The sequence below is a fragment of the Mus caroli genome, chromosome 1 (genome assembly GCF_900094665.2).
Source record: "Mus caroli chromosome 1, CAROLI_EIJ_v1.1, whole genome shotgun sequence".
Taxonomy (NCBI): domain Eukaryota; kingdom Metazoa; phylum Chordata; class Mammalia; order Rodentia; family Muridae; genus Mus; species Mus caroli.
Window position 1 is genome coordinate 172,953,184 of NC_034570.1, and position 21,753 is coordinate 172,974,936.

General features: G+C 48.6%; 1 protein-coding gene across 2 annotated transcripts; it reads left to right on the plus strand.

Moving 5' to 3' along the window:
* Nucleotides 1-291: 291 nt before the first annotated feature.
* On the plus strand, nucleotides 292-21,205 carry Tlr5 (toll like receptor 5). Of its 2 annotated transcripts, XM_029472735.1 has the most exons (6): nucleotides 3,115-3,345; nucleotides 3,485-3,609; nucleotides 14,926-15,053; nucleotides 17,356-17,456; nucleotides 17,770-17,803; nucleotides 18,156-20,783. In XM_029472735.1, exons 4-6 carry the CDS (start codon nucleotides 17,420-17,422, stop codon nucleotides 20,737-20,739), a joined length of 2,655 nt encoding a protein of 884 aa, XP_029328595.1. In that variant the 5' UTR covers nucleotides 3,115-3,345; nucleotides 3,485-3,609; nucleotides 14,926-15,053; nucleotides 17,356-17,419; the 3' UTR covers nucleotides 20,740-20,783. The 2 variants fall into 2 exon arrangements, with proteins under 2 accessions (XP_021031039.1, XP_029328595.1); XM_021175380.2 differs by lacking the exons at nucleotides 3,115-3,345; nucleotides 3,485-3,609; nucleotides 17,770-17,803 and adding an exon at nucleotides 292-386 and having other exon boundaries at nucleotides 18,156-21,205.
* Nucleotides 21,206-21,753: the final 548 nt, after the last annotated feature.

Here is a 21,753-nt window from a genome sequence, read left to right on the forward strand (position 1 = left end):
GATGGACAGTTAGGGGTAGCTACAAAAATCACAACAGGCCCTCTGCCTCCTGTACTGGGCTCCATAATAGCCAATATCCACCGTCTGCCCCAGCTCTACTTTCTTTCCTACCTCAGTTATAAGGTCATTGCTGCAGAGATAGAGGTTTCCTCCCTGGCAAGAAAGCAGAGAGGTACCTAGGCTGAGGTACTTTGGCCAGAACTCAGAAAAGACAAGCACGGTCCACAGAGAAAGCATGGTCAAGAGTTGTGGGCGGGGCCCGAGCAGCGGGCGTGTTTCCCTCTCCTCCTGGCTCTCCTGCTTTCTCGAGCCCAGCGGCAGCTTTGGTGCCTAGAGCCAAGTGAGGTCGGTCCTGGAGCCTGTGTTGTGGGAATCCCGCTTGGGAGGTGAGAGCCTTGTAGTTGCAAGGGGTCCAGCAGGGGGTTCCCTGAGACCGGAAGGGGCCCGGGACGTTGCTGGACACGTTAGTGCCCCCGCCCCTCTCTCTTCCTCCTGGCTTAGTCCTGAGCCCTTTCAACTCTCTTTTCTGCCTGCGCTCTCTGCCACTCAGTGACACGGAAACTGGGGTCCCTCGGCCCAGCGAGCTGAGAGTGAGCAGAGTGCCCAGCGGGGCAATTCTAGGATTGACAAGTCACTTGCATGCTGGCTTTGGGACAAGGTTCCCTGGTTCACTCTTCTGGCTTTCACCTTTGGCCCCACCCTCTGGAAGAGACAGGTATTTAACGCGCGGAGTCCCGCTCTCTCACTGTCTTCCTTGGAAAGAGGAAGTCGACAGTCACCATCAATTGAGCTATGGACACCTTAAAAAGACACTGCAGTCAGTGAAGTCCTTGGACACCCTACGGGGCAGGAAGAAGTAGGGCAGCTGGCCCCGAGGCTGTGAAGAAAGAACACCATCAGCCTTTGGCGATTACAGCCATTACAGGCATGGCTCTGCTCTGTAAACCACCACGGCTGGAATAGTGGTTGTTTCCTGAAGTGGGGTGGTTGGTTGTCTTGGGAGAGAGAAAGTCTCCCCAGGAAGGCTGCTGAGGCCTTGTGGAATGGGAATGCATGGGGATTGCTTTCTCCCATTGATGGGCTAGCCTTGTAATTAGCTAGTGTCTGGAACACGTCAGTCTAGCGCTGTGCGGCATGGGTCTGCAGTTTAACAGCAGGGCCCTTTATGAAGTGTTACTGAGGGTTAACGCCCTCAAGCACATGAACAATGCATTCCTCCTGTCCCGTGCCTGGAAAGGGGTGTGGATGCTGACCTGCCTCTGTCACACACATGTGGCTTGGTCTCTTTTCTCTGCCTTTCCTCAGAGGACTCAACTCTGAATCGTTTGTTCAAGATGTGTAGATCTTGACTCTGTTCACCTTATTCTTTGGGGGCAGAAATCAATCGTGAGGAACACCCAGCATGCTCTGCAGTCAGGAGGGAACCCTGGGAAGAATCCTGGTTCTGCTATGCTAAATGCTTAGCCTTTCACATTGTGGTGGGATTCTGGGGGGTGCCCCAGAGGAGGGGTCCAGGTCAATGTTAATGATGGGGCGGCACAAGAAGAGTCCCTATTATAATAATCAGGATGACTTAGTTCATTCATATGGGCTTGATGGACATCCTGGAAGACACTTCCATCCTAATTGATGGCCCAGGTTCACTCTCTTCTATCCTTTGCTGCTCAAACCTTTCTAATTCCACTGTGTGACTGCAAAGCTAATCTCGTCAGGTCTTAGCTTTGTCTGAGGAGGGAAGCCCTCTCCTGGGGCGATGTCTCTAACACAAAGGGTTCTTTGTTAACTCCTGGTGGCGTCTTCAGCTTTGCAGCTATGCTGAGGATTGGAAGCAGAATTATTCTGTTTGCCCTCACTTGCTTTTAGTCCTATGAAACAAGAGTTCCTGCCCTGCCAAGTTCCTGTCCCCTGATGTGTTTGCTTCTTCTTCATTTTGTGGAAAAGAATGTGGTGGGTGGATCTGAATCTTACAGACCTTCCAGGCTTTGGGGCCCTGGTACAGTAGTTTTCTGAGATGTGAGCCACAGCCTATGATGTCCTCAGCTCTGTGGGACAAAGACAAGGTTGGAGCATGGCTCCCACAGTTCTGAACTGTCCAGGTGTAGCTGGGAAGATAAAACCCCACACCGGTGAGACAATTAGAACGAAGTCAAGGCAAAACCATATAGTGGTGTCTGATAACTCCAAGAGGCAGGGTTTAGGGGGCTGGAAAAGGCAGAGAACACTCGAAAAAGCTGAGTGTTCAGAAGCTCAACTTAGAAACCACAGTCAAGGATCAGCCAGGCAGAAGGCTAGCCTGGAGCTCAGGGCAAGCAGGCACTCCTGCTGACCACATGCCCCCCTCCCTGTACAGCTCCTGTTACATATCCTCCGTGTGTGTGTGTGTGTGTGTGTGTGTGTGTGTGTGTGTGTGTCTCCATGCAGTGACCCCACAACACTGGCTTCTCTCATTGTTTTGACTGTGCCTCATTTTTCTCTCTGTGCTTTCTCTCTTCTGCTCAGAAAATCTTTTTCTTTTAGAGACTCGGTGTATTCCAGACTATCCTGCAATTCTACGTATCCCAGGCCGGCCTTAACGTCCTCATTCTGCTATCCCAGTCTCCCAAGAGCTGGGATTATAGGTAGGCGTGTGCATAAGTGCAGGTGCCCACAGAGTCCAGAAGAGGCCATTGGATCCCCTGAACTTGGAGTCACGGGTCGCTGTGAGCTGCCAGAAGTGAATGTCAACCAGGGTTGTCAGGAGGCAACCTGGGTTGTCTGCAGCAGTAACCGCTCTTAACTGCTGAGCCATCTCTCACTAGCCCTGAACTTTACCTTACAACAGTGAGGCACTTTCCCTTTTACACCAGTTAATAGCATTGGTAATCCTGGTAAACGCATAAGCAGCACTAACTCAGAGTCACTTAAGACTTACTGTCCTAAGGCCTGAGAGTGGTGAATGGTGAGCCAGGATTCACACTCAGCTTGCCTGGCTAGAGATTCATATACTTAAAACCCCTTTGTTGTGACATTCCAGACAAGTGAGCAGGCCCCTCGCTGTAGGCTCATGTTCACATCCCTGACACCGTCATCCAGTGTCACCAGACCAGTTCTCTATCTGGACTCATTTCAATGTGGTTTAGACACTCTCATAGTCAATGAGTAACTCAAAGGCCAATAAATACAAGTGAGAGAGACTGCAGGAGGCCCAGGCCGCCTGAGCTGTGTCCCCTCTCATCTCCCCTTCATACCCACCCTGACTTAGAGAAAGGGACACCCAGGAGGATTTGATCTCTGCACACGTGTAATAGAGGTGTCACCTAAAGCCACCACTGGTCCTGAGCTGCTGCCAGCACAGCTTTCTCAGAGGTATGACCCATCTCCATAGTGACAAAGCCACCTCTCCTTTCCTTTCCTTTCTCGACCTGTAAAGCAAAAGAGAGTGTGAATCTCTCACGTGGACATGCTCAGATGTGCAAGATTGCCACAACTCTCCTTTATTCTCCAGAAATCAGCTTACTGTGTGCTTGAACTCTGGATCTTACCAGAGCTGGGATTCACAGCAAACACCCCAGGATCGTCACAATTTCCAGATTTTATGCACTGCCAAGTCCTCGGGGACAAGGATAATCGGTATGTCCTGCTCAGCCATCTGGTCACTCTGGTTATCCCTACGGGAGAGCCCTTAGGCTCGGTCTCCCTGACAGCCCCTTTCTGCTCTAATGGCTTTAGCATTCTGCTACTTTATGGTACAAAACTAAAGTTCCTAGGTCCAAACCAAAGCCTCTCTTCTTGGGCCCTCTCTCTGTTTCTACTGCCAAGCTGTCTTCTCCCTGAATTTCTCAACAAAGAGTCCGTGTCCTCACCCTAGAGGCCCTTCTTCGGAGCTGCAAGCTACTTCTGGGTATGGTTCTGTCACATGCCAGAGGGCAGTGGCTGGAGAAACTGTGTGAGAGGTGGTGTGGTGAGGCAAGGTGGAGATAGGAGGAAGGGAACAGCGAGTATTCTGGTCTCCTGTACCAACCTACACTCTCTGAGAGTAAGTGTTGCTTAAAGCCAGGATCCATCCATGTGACCTCAGTTCCATCACCAAGGACATTATTTTCTGCTGTTTTCAAGATCCCTTGCAACCAGCTTTCACGTGGAGATGGATATTCTGCTTGGAGAGGATCAGCTGTGGTCAGGGTGCTATCAGGTTCCCTTGGGTAACTTTAGAGTTTGCAGGCATGGGGACACACTTTCAGTTCAAGGTTGCCACTTGTACAGATGGAGCAACAGAGATCCTGCGAGGATTTGAACACACACCTTAACACCACTGTCAGCCCTGGATGGCTGTGTCCTGAATTGCAGAAACTGAGGACGAGAAAACCAAAACTTGTCCAGAATGCCCAGTTAGCAGCAGCAGCAGGGGGATTCAAACACAGCACTGCTGGCTGTGACCTCACATACCATGGAGGTAATTGTCACCAGCAGACAAGAGCCTAGTCACTCGTTCTGACTCTCTGAACCCAGTTTAGAATGGGACACACACACACACACACCTCCATCGCCCTGCCCAGCAGACTCCACATGCATAAACCTCCCAGGGGGGCGGAGGGGAGGAACTACGGGCTTCTGATTGGGTCCCTTCACCCAGCCCTTGCCTGTCTCCCAATGAAAACGTCTTTCCTCCTCTGCACCTGGATTCTTGAGGCTGTCTTCTCCCATCTTTGGAGCTCAGCTTGGACCAGGAGTGTCTGTGCCAACCACAGAGCTAACTTGGTGTTATGGGCCTAAGAAGCTTTCTCTGTTTCAAATAGAGACCACAGATCCTCCCAGGGCTTAGTAGGGTTTCTGTTCCCTGTTCACACACACCCCAATCCCACACACACTTCCAATTTACATCACTCTACAAAGGACTTCTGCTGCTCTTAGCAAATCGATTGCCTATGTCATTACTTGCTTCAAGGCTACCTTGGACTTCCCAGCTCGCTCTGCTCCAGCTCCCCGCCTCCCCGCCTCCCCCACCCCACCCCCGACCTGGCAGCTGCCCAGCTCTCCTGGCAGTTTACTTTGTCCACCGATACTCAAGGTTTAGCTGAGCTGCATTCCGGGAGGCTGTCAGAGCCTGCGGTGTTAATTTTCTAATTGAGAGCACGGTAGCCTAAACCTGGCGACAGACAGATCGGAGTGTTCGACTGCTCTGTGAGCAACCTGTCCCCGAGGGATTTAAGTGCGCCTCGCCAGCCGCTAGTTTTGCATAATCATCCAGTTGAGATTATTTTATTTTGATCAGCTGTTGTAAAAAGTGCTCTAATGAGTCTATAATAAGCAGTCAGGAGGAGACCATTCGGAGCCTAAACCATTGGGATACTGATACTGTTTTTACAGAGTATCGTTTTGTTTGCTGTTTGGGGGTGCCAGGGACCATTGCCTATAGGGCTCATTGTTATGTTATTTCTCATGGATGGTAAAGGAAATACCCACCCATTCGAGAACCTGTTCCTTCTCTCTGCTTTCCCCTTCAGTGACTTCTAAGGGTGTGCCTTGCTGGTGAGGTGTTGGTACATGAATGTTGGCTGTCTACTTAAGCAAAGCAAAGCTGGAGGATTATACACAGGTTTGGGCCCCAGTGCGGCTGGAGTACAGAAGTGGAAACGATTATCCGTGCTATTTTATAGATGATTAAACTGAAGCTCAAAGAACTTCAGCGCTTACCCAAGCTCACGCACCTGTTAAATGTGGAACTAGGATTGAATTTAGCCACTAGTTTGGTCGTCATCTAAATTTGGAAACGCACCCCATTAGGCAGGCAATCGGTGCTTCCCAGCGGAGCCCAGTCTAGCTTTCCTGCGAAGGGCGGAGGACTCCTCCTTTGGTCGCTGCCCAGCGTGCGCCCCCTGCTGGTGACCAGGAGGACACCAGCAGGACCTGAGAAACTCGATCCCAAGCTCTTTGGTTTCCTTAGCTCAGATTAAACCATGGGGGCTCAGCTCTCCCTCGCGAGAAATCTCCAGCGAGAGGCGAGAGGATTTGGGGTGAATGCATTAGTATGGCCATAAGGCATTCACGGGAGAACGAGTTTGTGCCTCACAACCATGAGTATAAAAGCAGAAGTTGTGTCCCTTAGAACGTGGTCAGCGGGTCAGCCCCATCACCTGGGTGCATGCTAGAAATGCAAGCCGGTGCAAGATAACTCAGTGGGGGAAAGCACTCACTGCCCGAGTGTGAGAACCTGAGTTCAAATCCCGCATAAAACCCAGAACCTGTAACACACAATCAGCAATCTCATTGAGATGGAAGAGACAAGAGAATCCTCTGAAACTTGGGAGCCAGCTATCTCGGGGTCCAGAGTGGCAAACAGTGAAGACACTCTGCCTCAAATAAGGTAGAAGAGGACTGGAATGATACCTGAAGTGATCCTCCGGCTTCCACGTGAAGCACGCACCCATAGACAATTAATCTTAGTTTTTAAAAGCTCATGCTGTCCCCAAATGAGATGGATCAGCACCCCCAGTTCCAGGGAGTCCCCTGTGCACAGCATCCTTTGAGGCTCTGCATAGGTCCGCCAGAATTTTAAGATCTGGTTGAATTTAAAGATCACAATGGCAACATGACAGCTGTGCTTGCAGCTGGATTCGAGTTCCTGCTCTACGATTTACCAAGTATGAGCTCTTACTCAAAGGCCCGACCTCACTAGAGACCCGTTTAATCATCTACAAGATGATCTGATGCTAACCAAGTCAGTTCTTCAACCTTGAAGCCACTCCCTTGCATATTTGTGGTCCCGTACTTTATACCCAGGCTCCTAACCCTGCCTTCATCATTCACTTAGCACTGCGGCTTAGGAATGCCAAACCCTGTGGGGGTCTCCCCTTACTCCTTCCGTTCCCCACCCCCACTCAACCCCACCCTGAGAAACTCACAAGGCCCTGAGTCAGCAAATTCTCGGTTCCTTGGAGTACAGAGACAGGGTAATTGTCTTGTCTAGGACAGAGACAGGGTAAACGTCTTGTCTAGGACCGGAATCTCAGAAACTCAATGTTCTCAGGCAGGTGATGAAAAAGACTTCCAGGTCCCAGGGGGAACATTCTCACCAGCAGAGTGATTTTATTTTCCTCTCTGGTACTGCAAAACAGAAAGGTTGCTCATCTGACTGAATGACCCATCACCTTCTGCAGCGGAGGCTGGACCAGACGTTTCTCAGTCTCTTCAGCGCTCGTGTCTTACAGGTCTTGGTTTAGAAAAGCGTTTCAAACTTTTTTCTTCCAGGGAACATTCCATTGGGGGGTGGGGATGGGGGTGGGTGGACCGGGAACACACACCTCTAATCCCAGCACCTAAGAGACAGAAAGACTTGGAGTTCAAAGCCAGCCTGGGCTGTACAATGACACTCTGTCTCAGAAAGCCAAACGTCAAGATGAATATGATGGAGTATACTGACAGCTCCAGGATGAAATGCCACAGGGAAACTCGTTGCTTTTGTGCGCTAACTTTTCAGTTTTAATTTTTTAAAGCGCCAAAATACAGGAAGTCAAACAGGGAAGTAAAAATCGCACGTCGTGGAAAACGGCCAAGAGGAAAGTGACACACACGCAGCAAGACAAACCTGTGTGCGATGGTTTCTGTTTATTCAGAAAGCAAGTGCTGATTCATTTAAAAAAAAATGCCACCATGGCTGTGACGAGATTCCAGTGGTCACAGAAATCCTTGGACAATGGTGGTCCACTGGTCCTAAAATGAACACGTCTTAGGTGCCCCTGGTGTTAGTATGGGAAGGTGGGTGCTCCTAGTGCGGCTCTGGCTTCAAACACTAAGGAGAAGGAATATTGCCGGGGCCCTGGAGTTGTGCTCAGAACTGTGTGGCATCAAGTATGAATAAAACCTGCTCCTTGCCGCAAGACTTCAGTCTAACAGGGAAGGCATGATATAATGAAAGGCTGCCACGAAGATGGAGCGAGCAGGTAAGGAAGAGAGAGGGGTGAACGTGGCTGGAGGGAGGTGAGGACTGTTGGGGACAGCCTTTGAGGGAGGATGGGATGGGTGTGCCAAGGAAGCATATGTATGTGATATGTATATATGATATATATATATATACACACACACATATATGTGAATGTATGTATATGTGTGGATATATATGCACATATACACAAATATGTATATGTGTATATATGCACATAAACACACACACATATATATATACATATATATATATGTATATATATATATATATATATGCTCAGAGCTTGGATAACCAGGCTAGGCAGAGAAACGAAGGATGAGGGAAGGCCAGATTCTAAACATGGTAGTAAAGTCAGAAGGCAGGGCAGAGACAGTAGATAGTATGGTGATTATTAAATTGGGATGGTTGCCTGCATTGAGTTTTTCCTCTATAAAATGACAGTTCAACCTGAAAGGTCCCCTCTAGGTAACTGTTCTAGAATGGGTTGTAGCCTAAGATGGGGACCCTAGAGCCACCCTGCAGAGTTCTGGTTTGTGGGCCCGAGGACTCACTGAGGACTTTTCTAGTCAGAGCTGTCTCCCAGGAAGCTCCCTCCAGTCACCCAGTGAAGGATGCGTGCGTTGGGGTCACACACTGTCAGAGCAACAAGATACCTGAGCTAATTAATCATTGGGGAAGTTGGAAGCAACCGGCCAAGTGACTATGGATTAAAGGGGCACATGGCAGAGGAAAATGCCCATCCCATAATACAAAGAAGCAGAGAGAGAAATAGGAAGGCCCGAGTCTCAATATCCACTTCAAGGGCACAACTACAGTACCTTAGTCTACTTCATTCCACCCCTCTCGGAAGCACCGGAAGCTGGTGACTAAGACTTAACACGCGGGCCTTTGGGAATATTTAAAGTCCGAAACACAACTCGGTGGGAGATAAGCAGGGTGATCACTTTAGCCATCCTGATCAGAGGCAGAGAATTGAAGCAGGCAGCACTGGGACTACACAGTTAAATTGCCAAAGCAAAGATCTCAGCTGCATTGATGCCGGGATCTCAGGGAATCTGTGATGACCTCATCCACTTTGTAAGACTTCGAGGAGAGACCAAGGGGAAATTAAGGCTGCTCTGAACAAGCTGAGGAAAGTCCTTCCAAGGGACCCAGAGGAGCTCATAGATCTCCCAGGCGGTGGGCAGCCATCCCTGCAGGGCCAGGAAGAGAGAGGCAGGCCTGAGAGCAGGATATGGATGAATTCATCCAGCCAGCAAATATTTACCACAAGTCAGAGAGAACAAAGCACAGCTGGCATCGGGAATTGAAATTCTAATTTGCAGAAAGGGTTACAGGTGAGCTCTGAAATACAAACCAGGGAGCCCCATGGCCATTCGCTCATGAGTACATTTGTAGCAGAGATTTAGTAAATGGTCTGTGGCTCCGAGGTAAGGTAGGGAGTTCCAGCCTGTGGGGAGTTCTGATCTCCCAGCACCACCCAGACTGGGAATTCAGGGAGACGGAGATGGTTCCTCATGGCGTCCCCACCTCCCACCCATGGCACATGGAACAAAAGACTGCAGACCAATGGGGAAGTTCTTGCTAGGCAGGACGCAACAGGCATGCTTTGTGTTGAGGAATCATAAAGATTTGGAGAGGCAAGCAGACCCTGGTGAGAACGGTGAACACCAGAAAAGAAATCAGCCAGTCTCTGAGTCCACAGCATCCCTGGAAACCTAACGTGCTGAGCTCCGAGTCCTGGCTGCAGAACAGTTGTCAGGTGTTAGACATTGGCCTGCTGTGCCCATCCCAAAGGCTCTGGAGTGGATGGGGCTGGGGACTAAAGGACCGGTATCATTCCCAGCTCTCATGCACAGGCAGTCCTTTTTGCATGACTGTGACATCCTGAAGCATTGGGTTCCCTCACAGCAGCACAGAAGTGGGGGGCTACCTCTTGGCTGTCCAGAGCCCTCCCGTGGGTCTCCCCCACCCCCCAAAGTTTAGCTGAACAGTGGCTGGCAGAGGGCAGCAGCAGATTCAGAACTGGAGTCTTCCTATTTCTTTTAGAAATGGGAACAAGGGAAAGCTGGCTGCTGTGTGGGGTGACTCCTGAGCTGTGGGAGAAACGAGGGGCTTTGAAGACAGCCTGCTGAAGGCACACTGATGTAACACACCTGCGTGGATACCAGCATGCACGGTGTGTGGGCATACAGAAGGCAGCTGGTGGGGCAGCTGGTCCCAAATAACTGGGAAACCGGAGGGCTGAGATGGTTCGTGGGGAGAGAAGGAGAAGTGCCAGTAGCCAGGATGCAGAGAATCAACAGGAGCCAGGGGCAATAAACCTCCAAGGACCCATACCCAGCGACTCTCTTCTTCCAACTAGGTCTCACCTCCCAAAGCTTCTACAGCTCCCCAAGACAGCACCATGGGCTGGGGCTGGGGGAGGGAGCAGCTACCAAAACAAGAGCCTAAGGAGAACACTCCAGATTCAAATGATGACACCAGCAAGCAGGCACCCCTTGGCCCAGAGCATTTCTGGGTCCACAGTTCCTCCAGTCCAGCATTCTGTCTGAGCCTGCATCCTCCAATCCAGCATTCTGTCTGAGCCTGCATCCTGTACTCACATTGGGTTTAGTCCACAGGTCATTACTAAGTGGGCTTTGGAATAACTCCCCGGGGCACTTATTTGCAAACGAAGTTTGGTTTTTCTTGCATAAGGAGTCTTCCATGCTTGGTACTCCATTAGTGCCCCAGGTTCTGACCCAGTGCTTGTCAGAGGAAACATTCTCTGCACAATTTGTCTCATGGACACAGCTTGCCTGGGTCCCAGCTCAGAGCCCTGGGCCTTGCCAATGATCCATTATTGGTGTGATTTCTAAGGATCGAGTATTAAATCAACACAGGGGTTTTCCTGGCTTATCCTGAGCTGTTCACCAACTAACCTCGGTGTCAGGAGAGGAGCAGCACCCCCAAAATGCAAGCTTATGGATCTGCTGTGACTCAGATAGCAGGCAGCTTTCTACTCCGGCAATTAGGAAAGCAACCTGCTCTCTTAATGGCTGGGATTAACTCGAAATGAAGGCAGCTGGAAGGAAAGGGATGCTGACCTCCCCCCTCAGGCCTGATTATCTTAATTAACACTGCGAGGCAGGAGTATGGAGGCCAGCATTGATTGTTCTATCCCTGTTTGTCCCCCTCTGAGCCCGAGACACAAGTTAACCCAGCCATAGTAATCAAAACCCAGTGCCCAGCTTTCTCCGGCCTTCTCACCAGAGCTTCCTCCCAGAGAAGCGTGGGATGTCTGACCCACGCTTCTCAAAGCATGGACTGAGAACTGCTTACATCAGAGATGCCTGGGATACGGTTCTAAATGCTTCGTTCTGCAGCCTCCGGGCCTGTGGATCTGCTGCAGTGCCCGGGGTGGATTTTAGCTTGTTAAATTGATTTTTCTTTTCTTTTCTTTTCTTTTTTTTGAGGGAGAGTCTTAGATTGCTCAGGCTGGCCTCGAACTTGCTATGTAGCCAAGGATGAATTTGAATCGCATATCCCGCTCCTTCCTCCCAACTACTGGGATTACAGGTGTGTACCACCACACCTGGCTGGCTTAGTTCTTTTTAAAATTGTGATCAAATATGCATGGCATAAACTCTGTCAACTAAATCGTCTTAAGGGTGCACGCAGTTCAGTCACCCCTGCCTAACTTCAGAGCTTTCTTGTGGCCCTGAATTTTTTGAAATTCTGGGCCCATTGAGCAGTGCTGCCCCATCTCCTCCTCTCAGCTCCTAGTAATCCCCTGCTCCTTTGTAAATTTATGCATTCTAGAAACCTTGTGCAAGGCAGGGTGCAGCTCGGTGGGAGCGTGTTTGCTTAGCCTGTGCCAGAATTTGGAATCACACAGGGTTGGCTCTTCTGTATCTCACTGACTATACTTAGTATAATGTCTTCAGAATCCATCCATGTTGTAGCACGTATCCCGATTTTATTCCACTGGGGATGGAGAGATGACTCGGCAGGTACCCGAGTTTGATACCTGGAAGGAAGTGACTTCACAAAGTTGTTCTGTGACTTCCACATGCACACACACACACACAGCACACACAAGCACATATACAATAATAATATTAAAAATTTTAAAGGACTTCTATTCCCTTTTTTTTCCCCCAAGACAGTGTTTTTCTGTGTAGCCCTGGCTGTCCTGGAACTCACTCTGTAGACCAGACTGGCCTCGAACTCTGAAATTTGCCTGTCTCTGCCTCCCAAGTGCTGGGATTAAAGGCGTGCACCACTACTGCCTGGCTTACTTCTATTCCCTTTTAAGGCTGGGTTGTACTCCTTTCCATGGACACCCAGTCCTTCCTGTGTGCTCCCCTTTGTTGGTTCTTAGCTATTGTGAATCTCACTGCTATGAACATGGCGTATAAATTCCTTTGGGGGGAGCCGGACGGTGGTGGTGCATGCCTTTAATCCCAGCACTCAGGAGGTAGAGGCAGGCAGATTTCTGAGTTTGAGGCCAGCCTGGGCTACAAAGTGAGTTCCAGGTCAGCCAGGGTTACACAGAGAAACTCTGTCTCAGAAAAAAAAAAAATTCCTTTGGGGGAATTTGCTTTCAGTACTTTTGTATGATTGCCCAGAGGGAGAACGGCTCAGTCATCAGAAACCCTGTTGCATGGTGTTACTATGAACTCGATGGTTGGGGTGGAGCCAGGGTTGCAGCTAGAGTAGTAAGAGATCAAGTTGTCTGAGAGGAGTCCCCTGTTGAGAACTAACAACTCCAGATGCCCTACCAGGGATGTCCAACCTTTTCACATTGCAACATAGTGTCAAGAACCTTGCAATCAAGTTACAAAGAAAATAACTTGAACAAAAATCTCATCCTGTTTTTAAAGTATAAACTTACAATTGTATATTGGCTAACATCCCTGGCTATCCTTAGCGCATGGGACCTGTGGGCTGCATGTTGGACGTGCCTGCCAGATCAATTAAAACCAACCTTTCTCTGGTGGAACTCAGGCTCAGACCCCAGGTGATTTCAAGGGGTTGGCAAATTCAACAGTTATTGATGTATGTCAGTGCTTTTCGGGCTTAAGTGTGTACAAAGTCTTCACACCTGTTAAGAATACAGATTTCTGAGAGTGTCCCAATCTGTAAGCATCTCATTGAACAGGTCTAAGGGAGTCCAGGACTCACAGATCTCCAGACTCTACAGTGATTCTAATATGTCCCCAGGCTGTGGGCTGCTCATCTTGGTCAGTCTCTAAGCAAAACAAGAACACTGAGGCTGAAGAGAGGACCCTGCCCCTCCCAGCCTTCCTCTATCCCTGAAGCTCAGTCCGCACAGTGAGTTCCCAAGCCCATACTTTTCAATGCAGAGGGTGAAACTGTGTACAAAACCGGATACTTCCGCCCTTAACTGAACTGGCACCATCCAGCTATAATACTTGTCTCAAAATGTGAACTTGTTCTAAGAGAATTGACGTTAGGTAATAAAACTGATATATTGGGAAAGATTATGGATGTATTAGAGAACTTGGCTGGGGATACAGTTCAGTGGAAAAGCTCTTTCCTAACATGCCCAAGGCCATGGATTCAATCAATAGCAACAAAACACAACAAAGCACTCCGGTATCAGAAATGTGTATTTCATATTTTCTTAAGTGCAATGTACTGTGTATGAAGACAGAAAACTCTACCAAGCTGAGCTAAGCCACCTAAGAGTGCACAAAATACACCCTGGTGTCTGCTGGCTGCCTCCACTCTCAGGGTATTTTGAGCCTCAGGCATCTACAGTTGGTGTTAAATTTTCCCCCCTGATACCCGACAGCCACCCTTTCCTCACCATTTGAAATAATTCAGCGACTGAAACCTCCTGATGCCCACTTCCACCAGCAAACCTCAGGTCTTTCCCAAACTCAAGTGCATGTCTACTGAAGTATTAATGGGTCTCTTGTTTATTTAACTAGGCTCACCACATATCACTTTTAATTTAATTCCTGTCCGTGCGCGTGTGTGCACGTGCGTGTGTGTGTGTGTGTGTGTGTGTGTATATAAAATGAATCCTTTGAGCTTTATATTCTAGCCCTGTTTTTTTCCCCATAGATCCTGGGAAAGGAGTGCATGATTTTTGCATGATGCAGTGGTTTTTGTTTCTGTCTGAGATAAGGTCTGACCATGCAACCCAACTTAATTCTTGTGTCTTCATCTCCATCTCCCAGGTTCTAGGATTGTAGACATGCACCACCACACCTAGCCACAGTGCGGGTTTGAATGGGTGTTCATGGTGGGAGGAGGATGGGACCCAAGACCTCATGCAGGCTGGTCCAAGGCTCTACTGCTGTGAACAGGGAATGCGCATGTCACCAGAGACTCCTAACTGGGGAAGTAACTTCCTGTGTTTCTTTTTATCATCTGGATTGATGATTGACCCTGGAGTTTAGTCTGCCTCTCTTCCCTTCCTCCTTCTCATCTTGGCATCCACAAGGTGGCAGACTCCTTTGATGGGGTTTGAAGAGATTTCCTGAAGGTTAGGGCCCAACCCTTCAGCCTGGAAAAAAAGCAAGTGGCCACAGTTCTCATGACTCTCGTTGGCTCTCCAGCCACAGGATCCCCTCTGGTCTCAACCATTTAGTGGGTGTGGCTTCAGGTCACGTGATCTTCTCTGGTTGGTTCCCTTTCCTGCCAACACTACTCAGTTCTCACCTCTTTTTTTTTTTTTTAAGATTTATTTATTATTATATCTAAGTACACTGTAGCTGTCTTCAGATGCACCAGAAGAGGTCGTCAGGTCTCATTACGGATGGCTGTGAGCCAGCTTGTGGTTGCTGGGATTTGAACTCAGGACCTTCGGAAGAGCAGTCGGTGTTCTTAACCACTGAGCCATCTCTCCTTTGTGCACTTCTGCCTGAGCTCTCCTCTTTGCAGTCTGAGAGACCTTGGCTGCCTGGTGCTTATCTTTAGTTACACTTGCCTTGTTGCTGTTGGTTGTACTTACTTCCACACAGTTGAGCTTCTGCCTCTCCTTTCAGAACAATGCTTGCCGGGTCCCCTCCTACACCCTCAGCATGAGCCTCTCCAGGTGCCTCATCTCACTGCATACCTGGTTCCCCTGCTCGCCGGTCCTGCCAGCCATTTCAACCAGAGATCTGCCTCAGAGGTAAAAGTGAAACCATCCCATTCTCCTATACATCTTAAAGACACACGGCTGCATGATATCTTTAGAATAGAACTTGAGCCCAAAGACGTTTGTTTACAGTCTACTTGTTCAGCTGGTTTCATCTTGCTTACTTTGATTGTAGCTTTGCTTGTGGATCAGGACATTGAAATGTCTTGAGCTATTTGCTATTTAGGCTATTTACTCATTACCAGAATTCAAGGTCATCTAGTTCAGTGGCCACACCTGGGGATCAACACAGCAAAAGTCAGAACTGAAATGAAGAGATTTCACTGTGCTTATCCTGAGCTGGCACCGCATGCTTATGACCCCGAGGGAATTTCTCCACTTAAGATGAGAAGTCAGCCTGATGTTTGGGTAAATAACAGCTGCAAACCCATCGGTGACTCGAGGACCACACTAGCTCTTTCTTGAACCTTCTTGTAGATCAACACCATGTTTATCTTAGAGTCACTTAAAAACCCTCATCTGTGGAGTCAGAGTGTCTCTTCTCTGTTCCTCTAGAACAGCAGCCAGCAAACTGTAGTCTGTTTGGACTGAACAGCCCAATGCATTAACCATCGGGCCCTTTACAGATCCTGTTTCCACCCCCATCCTAGAAAATGAGCCATGGTGGCCCTTCATATCACATTGAAACGGGCGGGCCCTAGGAGACTGGTGACCTCAGAGTCTGGGCACTGCATTAGGTCTGTGACACCTGTGCAAGGAGACGGTCACAAAACGGCCAACAGATCTCCAAAGTACTTAAGACCTCAAAGCCTATGAAGAAGCTGTGCATATGTGTGACATTTGCCTATAGCCCAGAGCTACAGAGGATGGAGCAGGAAGATCCTGAAAGCTTATTGGCTGCCTGGGCAAGTCAGAACAGTGAGCTTCCAGTTCTGTGAGGGACCCTGTCTCAAGGCAATGAAGCAGAGTGCCGTGGAGGAAGACACCTGACACCCTGCCCTGGATGTACAAGCAGGCGCATGCTCACACTCGCTTGCACTATGCAGACACACACCACAAAGAAACCCAAACCACGTGAGGCGTGTGTCTCTGTAACTCCTTTCATGGGTATTTTGTTCCCTATTCTAAGGAGGAATGAAGTATCCACAGGTTGGTCTTCTTGATTTTCTTGTGTTTTGCAAATTGTATCTAAGTCTCTGGGCTTATATCCACTTATTAGTGAGTGCATATCATGTGTGTTCTTTTGTGATTGGGTTACCTCACTCAGGATGATATCCTCCAGATACATCCATTTACCCAAGAATTTCATAAATCCATTGTTTTTAATAGCTGAGTAGTACTCCATTGTGTAAATGTACTACATTTTCTGTATCCATTCCTCTGTTGAGGGACATCTGGGTTCTTTCCAGCTTCTGGCTATTATAAATAAGGCTGTTATGAACATAGTGGAGCATGTGGATGCTCACAGTCATCTATAGGATGGAACACAGGGCCCCCAATGGAGAAGCTAGAGAAAGCACCCAAGGAGCTGAAGGGATCTGTAACCCTATAGGTGGAACAACAATATGAACTAACCAGTATCCCCAGAGCTCGGTCTCTAGCTGCATATGTAACAGAAGATAGCCTAGTCGGCCGTCATTGGGAAGAGAGGCCCCTTGGTCTTGCAAACTTTATATGCCCCAGTACAGGGGAATGCCAGGGCCAAGAAGTGGGAGTGGGTGGGTAGGGGAGCGTATAGAGGACTTTCGGGATAGCATTTGAAATGTAAATGAAGTAAATACCTAATTAAAAAAAAAAAGAATCAAGCCGGGCATGGTGGCACACACCTTTAATCCTAGCACTCGAGGCAGAGGCAGGCGGATTTCTGAGTTTGAGGCCAGCCTGGTCTACAAAGTGAGTTGCAGGACAGCCAGGGCTGTACAGAGAAACCCTGTCTCGAAAAACAAACAAACAAACAAACAAACAAACAAAAGGAAAGAAAGAAAGTATTTAATTGATGCTTGCTTACAGCTCCAGGGTCTGAGTCCACTGTCATCATGGTAAGAAACATGGTGGCAGGCATGGCAGGCATGGTGCTGGGAAAATAGTTAAGAGCTACATCCTGAACCACAGGCCAAGAGAGACTGACGGAGCCTGGAGTTTTGAAATCTCATAGCCCGGTTGGTTGCAGTGACCCACTTCCTTGAACGTATTCCTCCTAATCCTAATACTTTCAACCAGTTCTAGTCCCTGGTGACTACACATTTAAATAGACTATGGGGCCATTCTTCCTTGAACCACCACTGAAGACGTTAGCTCTCTGGGATCCTTGTTAATTTTGTCTCCTCTTACATAGCACCTATGCTTGGAACATATGCCAGACACATCTGTGAGACACCCCTTGCCGCTGCAGCTCATGGATGGATGCTGAGTCCCCCACGCACCACACTTCAGCAGGTGGGTGTATTTCTGCTTCACATTATACTCCCACACGGCCATGCATGTCAGGCATGGAGCAGGCTCGTAACCCACTTAATTAAGGTGATCATATCAGATCCTTTATCAAGATGCATAGAGTGCTCAGTGCCTGTACTATGATCTTGGATCTTTGGGGGATGGGCTAGATAGAGTCTGGGACAGAATACAGCAGAGAAACCGATATGTTTATTGTCCGATCATCAGCTAAGCTTCTGGGAGCTAGAAACGGGGCTCCTTGGATGAACAGAAGTAAAAATGCCTCATCTTTATGACTTTCAACTTCCCTCAGCAGGTCTGGAATGGATGAACAAACACTGCCTGCGTGGGTAATAAATAGCCTCTTTTTGCTGCTTGTTTGCTGCTTTTATGGTGCTGGGAGGGAACCTAGAACCTAGCACATGCTAGGCAAGTCCTCTACCACTGAGCTATCTCCCCAGCTTGGATAAAATATCTGTAAAGTATTGGTGCCTGTGTGTAAAATATGCACCATTAAGTGTTCAAGAAGAAAAGACTGGGCATTTCTGCTCCACCAAGACAAGAAGAATCTGCCAGCAGAAGGTTTGTGCAGTCATTTGAGCAAAGGGGTCCAAGGGACAGTACCCTCCAGTGCTGGGGGACCCATGTGCCGAGCCTCAGGCTGTGACATGGTGGTGTTTTTAATTCTCTCTTTTCCCATAGGATCATGGCATATCAACTTGACCTGCTCATAGGTGTGATCTTCATGGCCAGCCCCGTGTTGGTAACATCTCCCTGTTCTTCAGACGGCAGGATAGCCTTTTTCCGAGGCTGTAACCTCACCCAGATTCCCTGGATCCTCAACACCACCACTGAGAGGCTCCTGCTCAGCTTCAACTATATCAGTATGGTTGCTGCCACATCATTTCCACTCCTGGAGCGGCTCCAGCTGCTGGAGCTGGGGACCCAGTATGCTAACTTGACCATTGGTCCAGGGGCTTTCAGAAACCTGCCCAATCTTAGGATCTTGGACTTGGGCCAAAGCCAGATCGAAGTCTTGAATCCAGATGCCTTTCAAGGTCTGCCCCATCTCTTGGAACTTCGGCTGTTTTCCTGTGGACTCTCCAGTGCTGTGTTAAGTGATGGTTACTTCAGAAATCTATATTCATTAGCTCGCTTAGACCTATCTGGCAACCAGATTCACAGCCTCCGCCTCCATTCTTCATTCCGGGAACTGAATTCCTTAAGCGACATAGATTTTGCTTTCAACCAAATATTCACTTTATGTGAAGATGAACTCGAGCCCCTGCAGGGCAAAACACTGTCTTTCTTTGGCCTCAAATTAACTAAGCTGTTCAGCAGAGTCTCTGTGGGCTGGGAGACATGCAGGAACCCCTTCAGAGGCATGAGGCTAGAAACTCTAGATCTTTCTGAAAATGGCTGGACGGTGGACATCACAAGGAACTTCAGCAACATCATCCAGGGAAGCCAGATTTCCTCTTTGATTCTTAAACACCACATCATGGGTCCTGGCTTTGGCTTCCAGAACATCAGAGATCCTGACCAGAGCACATTTGCCAGCCTGGCCACAAGTTCAGTGCTGCAACTGGACCTTTCGCATGGCTTTATCTTCTCCTTGAATCCCCGACTGTTTGGGACACTGAAGGATTTGAAGATGTTGAACCTTGCCTTCAACAAGATAAACAAGATCGGAGAGAATGCCTTTTATGGACTTGACAGCCTCCAGGTTCTCAATCTATCCTATAATCTTTTGGGAGAACTCTATAATTCCAACTTCTATGGGCTTCCTAGAGTAGCCTACGTTGACCTTCAAAGGAACCACATTGGGATCATTCAAGACCAAACATTCAGATTATTAAAAACGTTACAAACCTTAGATCTCCGTGACAATGCTCTTAAGACCATTGGTTTTATTCCAAGCATACAGATGGTCCTCCTGGGAGGCAATAAGTTGGTCCATTTGCCACACATCCACTTTACTGCCAACTTCCTAGAGTTATCTGAAAACAGGCTAGAAAACCTGTCCGACCTCTACTTCCTCCTGCGAGTCCCTCAGCTCCAGTTTCTCATCCTAAATCAGAATCGCCTTTCATCATGCAAGGCAGCCCACGCTACCTCGGAGAACCTAAGCTTAGAACAGCTTTTCCTTGCAGAGAATATGCTGCAGCTGGCCTGGGAGACCGGCCTCTGTTGGGATGTTTTTAAAGGCCTTTCCCACCTGCAGATTCTTTACCTGAATAATAACTACCTTAATTTCCTCCCACCTGGGATATTTAACGACCTGGTTGCATTACGGATGCTTAGTCTTAGTGCTAACAAGCTGGCCGTGCTCTCTCCGGGCAGTTTACCTGCTAATTTAGAGATTCTCGACATATCTAGAAATCAGCTTTTCTCTCCCGATCCTGCTCTGTTTTCTTCGCTTCGTGTCTTGGACATAACTCATAACGAGTTCGTCTGCAACTGTGAACTTAGCACTTTTATCTCCTGGCTCAACCAAACCAATGTCACCCTGTTCGGCTCTCCTGCAGACGTGTATTGCATGTACCCTAACTCGCTGCTAGGGGGCTCCCTCTACAACATATCCACCGAAGACTGCGATGAAGAGGAAGCCATGCGATCCCTAAAGTTTTCCCTTTTCATCCTGTGCACGGTCACTTTGACTCTATTCCTTGTCATCACCCTTGTAGTCATAAAGTTCCGGGGAATCTGTTTCCTGTGCTATAAGACCATCCAGAAGCTGGTGTTCAAGGACAAGGTCTGCAGTTTGGAACCTGGTGCATATAGATATGACGCCTACTTCTGTTTCAGCAGCAAAGACTTTGAATGGGCACAGAATGCTTTGCTCAAACACCTGGATGCTCACTACAGTTCCCGAAACAGGCTCAGGCTATGCTTTGAAGAAAGAGACTTCATTCCAGGGGAAAACCATATCTCCAACATCCAGGCAGCTGTCTGGGGCAGCAGGAAGACGGTGTGTCTAGTAAGCAGACACTTCCTGAAGGATGGTTGGTGCCTGGAGGCCTTCAGGTATGCCCAGAGCCGGAGTCTGTCGGACCTCAAGAGCATTCTCATCGTGGTGGTGGTGGGATCGCTGTCCCAGTATCAGCTGATGAGACATGAGACCATCAGAGGGTTTCTGCAAAAGCAACAGTACCTGAGGTGGCCTGAAGACCTCCAGGATGTTGGCTGGTTTCTCGATAAACTCTCCGGATGCATTCTAAAGGAAGAAAAGGGAAAGAAAAGAAGCAGTGCCATCCAGTTGCGAACCATAGCAACCATTTCCTAGCAGAAGTGCAAGCATCGTAGATAACTCTCCACACTTTATCCGCACAGCCGCTGGGGGTCCTTCCCTGAAGCCATTTTTCTGACAATGAAAACAATATCAATCTCTTGATTTTCATGTCAACAGGGAGCTTTGTCTCACTGTTCTCCAAATGGAAAGCAATAGGTCCAGAAAGCTGCAGCTGCCTCTAAGGGCTCTCACCTGCCATTGATGTCCTTTCAGGCCCAATGACACGGTTTCCCCCCATCCTATTGTGTACTGTCTGCTACCCAGGTGGCGAGGGCACCTTGGGAGAAGTTACAGGTGGCTTCATGCTTTCTGTGCTGTTCAGTTCAAAAGCAGGAGCCTTGAGAATCTTGATTTCAAGCACTCTGTAGAACATGGACAGACAAGATGGATTCTTCTCTGGCCGTAGGCGTGAGGCCAGTTGCTGAGGACTGCTCTCACTACACCTAAGTGCACAAGTGATAAGAAGTTGGACAGAGCCGGGCGTGGTGGCGCACGCCTTTAATCCCAGCACTTGGGAGGCAGAGGCAGGAGGATTTCTGAGTTCGTGGCCAGCCTGGTCTACAAAGTGAGTTCCAGGACAGCCAGGGCTACACAGAAAAACCCTGTCTCAAAAAAAAAAAAAAAAAAAAAAAAAAAAAAAAAAAGAGAGAGAAGAAGTTGGACAGATAGACAGCTAGCAGCAGCCCCATTGCTGTGGCCAGAATGCACTTATTTCCTGTTCTGACCCTGCAGGCCCAGCTTTTGGGGACCACAGCCATGTTCTTCACGGGACCTCTCAACCTGGCATTCATGCCCTTTCACGACAGCACCAGCCTGCCCTTCTTTCTTCCCCACAACTATACAAGAGCTGTTGCTACAAAAAGCCTATGGAGTTCACACCCTGATTCCTCACTGAATTCTGATTCCTTGGTTTCTTAGCTGTGGAAGTCGAGTAAGCTATACTGTGGCTGGAACTCAGTGTCCTCTCCTGTAGGCTGAACAATATCTACCTCATACATATGCTGTGCA